We start from the raw sequence: 7,653 nt of genomic DNA, 5'->3' as shown, positions 1-7,653 counted from the left end.
TTTATCCAAAATTTTTTTGTAAAATTAACACTAATAAAAGGGAGGATCGTATTTTTAAATTCTTTTCGGATTTTCAACTTTCTACATTAAGACATTAATTAACCAATTAGGTACCAATTTTAGGCGTTACGAGGGTGCTAATCCTTCCTCGTACGTAATAAACTCCCGAACCCATTTTTTCGAATTTCGTAGACCAAAATCGCTATTTTAGTAAAACAAAACAATTTATTAAAACAACTACTTTTTAAGGTGATCCGATCACATCTTATTAAAAAAGAGTGGTGACAACTCCCCTATCGTTTTCATTTTCAAAATCAAAGTTTACGAATTTTTTAAAAAAAAAAATTCGACACTTATTATTTTCAACATTTCCTAATTTCCCATTTTAACTATTTTACCATATCTGGACCAGAATCCTTTCTCTTTCTCTCTCATCAATTCATTTTGATTCTTATCTCCACAATCATAAAGACCATGGGGGGTGGGGGTACACCATTTATTTCTCAGTACCCACTATATTATATGAATCCATTCTCAAATCCCATTAAGACTTGAAAATTTTTCAAGGAAAACGGATTTTGTTAGAAAATGAGTCAGTGTGTTCCGAGTTGGGAACTGGATGACAACAATCCACTCACCACTCGCCATCACTCGTTCCGCTTCAACTCAAATTCCACTGCCCCTGATGTTCCCATGTACACAAAAGAGAAAAACCCTTCGTTTTTATTTACATAACGTGTAAGTTAATTTATGGTTTTGATTGACGGTGGTGCATGATTTTGTTTTTGCAGGTTAGATTATGAAGTTGCTGAATTAACATGGGAAAATGGGCAACTAGCCATGCACAGCTTAGGTCCGCCACGTGCGGTGGCTAAACAACTAAACGCCACCACTTGGGATAAACCAAGAGCCGGTGGCGGTGGCACTTTAGAGTCTATAGTGAACCAGGCTACTTGTTTTCCATATGGTAGTAAGGATTCTGTAGGTGTTGGTGGGGATGAATTGGTATGGTTGGACCGCCACCGTGTTTCGGCGGCGGCGGTGTCTTCATCAGCCACTATGACTATGGATGCTTTAGTTCCTTGTTCAGAAGACAAGACCACCACCGTACACGTGTTGGAATCTATGCCGGGTCTTAGTGGTGGTGGAACTTGTATGATGGGATGTTCCACTAGGGTAGGATCCTGTAGTGGGACGGTTAATACACAAGACGATGTCACAAGGAAACGCGCAAAGGCGGCGCGTGTACAAGTAGCACCACCGGAATGGGAACAAAGCGCAAGTGCCAGTGCCACGTTCGGAAGAGACAGTCACCGGAACGTGACCATCGATACGTACGACAAAGATTTTGGTGTTGGTTTCACTTCTATTTCACATGGTTCCATTGAAAACACGAAGACTGCAACAGATAATGATCATGATTCAGCTTCTCACAGTAAACCTCAGGCAAAGTCCTATTCGATTATTTATTACAATTATTTTCTTGTCTTACAAAAACACATTATCGGGACATGTCTGTTGTCTCATAGAACTCCATAATCAATCAATATTATTATTTATTATTGCATGTGCATGTGCATGTAATTTGATTTTATTTTTATTTTTAAATTTTGGGTGTTAAAGGAGGAGACAGGTGAGGAAGACAAAAAAGAAACTATGAAATCTTCCATTTCAACAAAAAGGAGCAGAGCTGCAGCTATACATAACCAATCTGAACGTGTAAGTCTATTCCCACTAAATTAATTCGCATCAAAATTTTATTTAATTATTCTATTCATGACATTTTTAACACTCTTTAAATTTATAATATATAAAAATTTATTTATTTATTTTTTGAGTTAAAAAATAGTCAGAGTCAACGATTGGATTCGATATTTAGGCTAGTTGCCAAACTGTGAGTGCTCGGTAAAAAAAAGCATATATAAAAAAGTAACTTCACTTTTTCTAAATATGCTCAATAAATATTATTTTTTTAATTTTCTCTATAATGAATATTTATCTTTTTTTTTGGATTTTCTCAGAAAAGAAGAGATAAGATAAATCAAAGGATGAAAACATTACAGAAACTGGTACCTAATTCAAGCAAGGTATGTTTTATTTTATTTTTCAATAGATTTAAGTTTTTTAATATAAATTTAAATAAAAATATTAAACATTTTAGGAAATAGACAAGTTGAATTGATAAATAAAAATCCATGCAGTTCAATTAAAAACCCTGCAAACACTGGCTATGGTCAAAAGAAGCGTGAGTACAGTACTGCACATGATAATATATATATATTCTACTTACAAAATACAGACTTTATCCTATAAGTGTTTTTTTTTTGTATTTGAAATTTTCTTTTAAAAATAAAAATTATTTTTATATTTGTCATCTTAATTTTATTCGAAATTCGAAATTTTTATCTCAAAACAATATTGGAAAGATTTTAGGAAAGATCCTTAAATAAATGGACCCACCTAATATATACAATAATAGAGAAAATAAAAGGAAGAATAAAAAAGGCTGACCAATCAAATAATATACTTTTATTGGTGTTATTTTGGAAGTCTTCTTACACTTCACTGTCAGCCAATAATTTCGTGGGGTCTTATTTTCATTTTTCTATTATTATATTATATTATATCATATTATATTATATTATATTATATTATATTTACATTTTTGGTGGTCTACAAACAAGTATTTTAGGAAAATTGAAATTTTTTTTTCATAATTTTTAGATTCTTTTGGGTTCTTTTCATGGATTATTGACAAAAAAGTAAAAATAATAATAATTCTTTCATTATTTAATATGTTATTTGTAAGTTATTCGGTTTCATATTTTTATTTAATCACAATTTTTTAGTTTTTGATTTCGATATAATACTTAGAACTATCCGTAACTCTTCTCCTATCTTTAAATAAGAGGATAATGCGCTTCAACGCACTCGAATCCACGTCCTCTTGCACTGATAATAATGTCTATACCAAATGAGCTAAGACTCAATCCACAAGCTTATCCTTATCTTAGATGGTATGTATATATACATATTTTATAGAGCAAGTTATTCAATATGGGTAATTTAAATATATATAAATAAATCCCATGAATAAAAAAAATATCCAACATTTACTTCACATGATTAGGAGATCTATCTTTTAGACATAGAACAACATATTACATGTATGTGGTCCAAACCCCATCCCCCACCCCCCAAAAAAAAATATATATATATATATATTACCTACAAATTGCTTGTTGGAATTTCGGGACTGTTGCAAATGATCCTAAGCCACATTTGCCAAAGGGGGACAACTTGGACAGAGGGTTGATAGGTGTGGCGACAATCACCTGCTACCACATAAATACCCTTTCATGGTAGGCCCCTTATTTGGTCCTCGACATGTCTGAAAATCTGTCATTTGCCTTTGAAAAACAGCTAACTAATGACACAAGACTTGGTCATGCATGCAATACATTGATATAATCTTAATGTTTATTACCATTTTACAGACAGACAAAGCTTCAATGTTAGATGAAGTGATTGAATACTTAAAACAATTACAAGCACAAGTCCAAATGATGAGTAGGATGAACTTACCATCGATGATGTTGCAACAACAACTTCAAATGTCGATGATGGCACCGATGGGAATGGGGATGAGTGTTATGGACATGAATTTCATGGGCCGACCAAACATCATTGGTATCTCACCTGTTTTGTCTAATCCTTTTATGACAATGAATACACCTTGGGATGGTTCTAACAACAATGATCGGTTACAACAAGCTGCTTCAATGACAGACCCTTTATCTACATTCCTTGCTAGTCAATCACAACCGATGACTATGGATGCTTATAGTAGAATGGCTGCTATGTGTCAACAAATGCAACAACCGCCAGCTTCTAGTTCAAAGAGTTAAGCTTTCAATGTGCCTTTATTTATACACAAAAAGAAAAAGAAAAAACATGAACTTGGATTATAATTCTTTAGTTTCAAGTGGTTGATTATATGTTTTTTTATTTTATTTTATTACAAAGCTTTGTTTTGTTTGCAAATTATTGTCTTTGAATTTGTAATATTATTAAAGGTTCTCCCATAAGCTACCAAGAGGGTTCTCAACCTTTTCCCTTACCTCAAAACTTGTATTTGTGTAAAATATGAAAAAAAATGTGAATTTTCAAGGTTTCAATAAATTAATTTAAAAATTCAACCAATCAATATCTTACTTTTAATATTGTAATTTAATGCATATCCAATCAACATCTAAATTATTATCTAAATTTTCGATGCTTAGTAATGCCACACAAATTAATGTTTGACCCTTCAAATTTTGATTTTGTAGTTTATAAAATGGGAAAATTATTTTCTACAACTTATAATTTTTTCTAACCTTTAAATAGGAAAAAATGTACTTAAGTGTGTTTGAGTTCATGTGTTCCAAATTACTATAATAACAACAATGCTAATTGTGTTAAAATTCGATCAAATTTTTGTTAGTTTGTAGCATAAGAATTGTCTAAATTGTTGATTTTACTAAATACTTGAATGCATATATATATATATATATATATATATATATATATATATATAAAGTTACCAGTTTTAAGTCAACTATTAACGACAAGGTTTGAGAGTATTATTCAATTGTACCAACTTTTCGGTTTTATAAAATACACTAATTAACCAAATTTTGATAAATTAAAATAAAAAACTAATTCCTTAATTTCAATAACGTAAAGATATGAAATTCCTAATTAGATTGTCCTATTGATTGGTACATGATTTCCTAATCAATATACATATATATTTGATAAAAGTTCCATAGAGCCTTTATATTAGAAGTTAGATTGCAGTTTTCCTTCTTTTATTCAAAAATTGAGCAAATTAGTCCCTGTATGTTAGATTAAAGAGCAAACTAGTTTTTTTTCTTCAAAATTTCATCCATTTCTACTATTAAAAATTAATGTGACTTAACCATAAAGTTACACGGTGTGTCCCACCTGTAGCTCATTCTAATGTACATAGACTAATTTTTAATAGTAAAAATAAATAAAATTTTTAACAGAAGCACTAATTTGCTCTTTGATTTGATGTATAGAAACTACTTTGCTCATTCTTTTAGTAGAAGGGGCAAAATGCAATTTGACTCTTAGTACAAGGGCTTCCATGATACTTTTACCTACATATTTATAGTTTGACAATGATTACATGAAAATTCAAAGTGGACTTGTTTGAAATAAACAATATATTTATGAGCCTTATAGGGAAATTTTATCAAAGCAGATAAAAGCAATTGGTTGTTTCGTTGCAGCCAAATGTGGAAAGAGACCTCAAAGGGGCTTTCACGTTTAAGCTATTTGCAGCAGCATCCTTAATTGAATGTGAAAGGGCAGGTGCAGCCACATTGTATTTAATGAAGAGATATATATAAAAGAGTGTATGATTGGGGAACGAAACGCTTGGACGATGAGATGGCCACATGCTTTTATGTACAAAATCTAAACCACCTTAAATAATCAGGGTTTTGTTTTTGTTGCCTATCAACTCTGATTTATGAAATGATAATGAAAGGAATGATAAATGTTTCAACAATAATTTTTTGAAAAATAGCTTGAATTTTACGTGGAGTATATCTAAAATGCGTCGATAATATTATTTTATCAATTAGTAATGAATGCAGAGGTAATGTATATTACTCTCTTAAGGGGAGATGCAAATTTTGAAGACAGCATTGTTGAGAGGGATAATTTCGAATTTCCGAACATAAATTATAAAACGAACATGAATGATACCTAAAAAAAATTAATACGCATATGCTTACTGCATGAACAATTGTCTATGTGCTAGGATTGTAAATGCTCGTTTTTTTGTTACTAACACTTCTATTGGCAGTCAGTGATGAAGTCAGGATGTTAATTTTGAGAAGGCCGAACTAAAATTAGATGTGTTACCTAAAATTTTTTTTCTATTCCAATTTTTACAAGGAGGAGAGATGAGGAAAGTAGTGGCTCTTTTCATACTCCAATTTTTACTCCTCAAATTTGGTTTTTTCAAAATGATTTTTTCTTTGTTTTTAACAAGAATAAATTTATTAATATTTTTTTTAATACTATAAAAATATTGGAGGAGCCAACTTCTATATTTGGGAGGGGTATAGTATGTATATAAAGAGGAAAACTGAAAAATCTTAAATCCAGAGAGGCCACCCCTAGGTCTCTTGTTGGCTCCACCACTATTGGCAGTAGGCCTAGGAAGTATAATTCCTTGCAAGGTGTCTCCCTTTTAACAACGCTCTCACTCCACAATGTGAAAAGCTCCCTGGTAGTTTCATACTTCATATTACTTAATTAAAAGTGGAGGAAGACATACAACTAAGCAAAGGTTGTAGAACTAACATGGGAAAGAAGGTTCTTAGGTTGCTCCATTTTTGAGATATCTTGGAGGTTCAAAATGCGGACATTTTTAAGGAGTATACTTCTTAACCTTTTCATGAAATACAAGTGCTTTCCCTCTTGGTAAATAGAGAGTACACTTGTATTTGATCATACAAGTAACATTTTACTTACCAAAAATGATACGTGAGTGTAACTTTCGCCTGATATTTTTAATTGCCCTCTTTCTTAGAAATACATTCACTGATTTCTTTCAATCCCATTATCTAGTACTTTAGCATGTTAACTCTTACTTTTTTCTGTAACCATTCGATAATAACTTCCTTCTAGGGCTTAAAAATAGAGGCTTGAACATTTCATTTGGGATTTTTTGATATTTTGGCAAACTTAAGCGTACTCTAAATTCTCTATAATTTTCTCTAAACAATCACAACAACTATAGTAGCTATTACTTTTCTTTAATTGCCTATTGCTTTCATCACCACAACCATTTGTTTTTTGATTCTGCTCAAATCTTTCTCTCCACCGTATCTGTGTGAAGTCTCCTCACTTTAACAAAAGAATCCTCTATAGGTACAAACGTGTTAAAAATTTGATCAATATATTTTAAATATGCTCCATGTTAGGTTTGAGCTAACGTTTAATACCCAAGTTGACTATTAAGGAAATGACCTGATTGATATAATATTGATACTTCAAAAGTTTAATTGAAACGTTTTGAAGTTTGGAGACTAATTTAAGATGTCTGATGCAACTAAACCCTTTTTGTTTGATAAATGTTGTTTAGCCTTGGGCCAGACTAAAATTGAGAAACCATATGGGTTTTATTATTGAAATTGAAGGGTCGGTAGGCCTTAAAATAGAAAGATTATATATCCTTTTTTGAGTGACTCCGATTCCCTTAGGCCTTTGCCATATAAATCCATTGAAAAGTAGAACAAAGTGAAGGGAAAAAAGAAAAAGGGGAAATAGATGGCATGGGAATCAAATGCTTTTCAATGAAATTTTAGCACCTCGAACTTTGAAAGCAAAAGAACATCAAGTATCCACTGATCATTTTCTCCTATTTGGAGAATATAAGTTGTTTAACTTTCTTAATCTTATGCGCATATTTGGTTTCTAATTCCAATTTGGTCCCAACTTCATGGATCTTCCTTAGGCTAATTGATGGAAAATTGGCAAGGCAGAAAACCAAAGCATTTCAGCCAAGTTAATGGAGTGGGGTTGCATTTGTTTGATGCAACAATTCAAGACCACCCGATGGAGCAAGTG

The 7,653-nt window shown here is 31.8% G+C and overlaps 1 protein-coding gene across 2 annotated transcripts; it reads left to right on the top strand.

Moving 5' to 3' along the window:
• The first annotated feature begins 411 nt into the window (after positions 1–411).
• On the top strand, positions 412–4,088 carry LOC108450797 (transcription factor UNE10-like). Of its 2 annotated transcripts, XM_017748570.2 has the most exons (5): positions 412–695; positions 792–1,446; positions 1,624–1,719; positions 2,022–2,087; positions 3,498–4,088. In XM_017748570.2, the coding sequence occupies exons 1-5, from the start codon at positions 589–591 to the stop codon at positions 3,906–3,908; spliced, it is 1,335 nt and encodes a 444-aa protein (XP_017604059.1). In that variant the 5' UTR covers positions 412–588; the 3' UTR covers positions 3,909–4,088. The 2 variants fall into 2 exon arrangements, with proteins under 2 accessions (XP_017604059.1, XP_052879611.1); XM_053023651.1 differs by lacking the exon at positions 2,022–2,087.
• Positions 4,089–7,653: the final 3,565 nt, after the last annotated feature.

This window comes from Gossypium arboreum, chromosome 12, assembly GCF_025698485.1.
Source record: "Gossypium arboreum isolate Shixiya-1 chromosome 12, ASM2569848v2, whole genome shotgun sequence".
Classification (NCBI taxonomy): domain Eukaryota; kingdom Viridiplantae; phylum Streptophyta; class Magnoliopsida; order Malvales; family Malvaceae; genus Gossypium; species Gossypium arboreum.
This window is presented reverse-complemented; position numbering and strand designations above follow the sequence as displayed.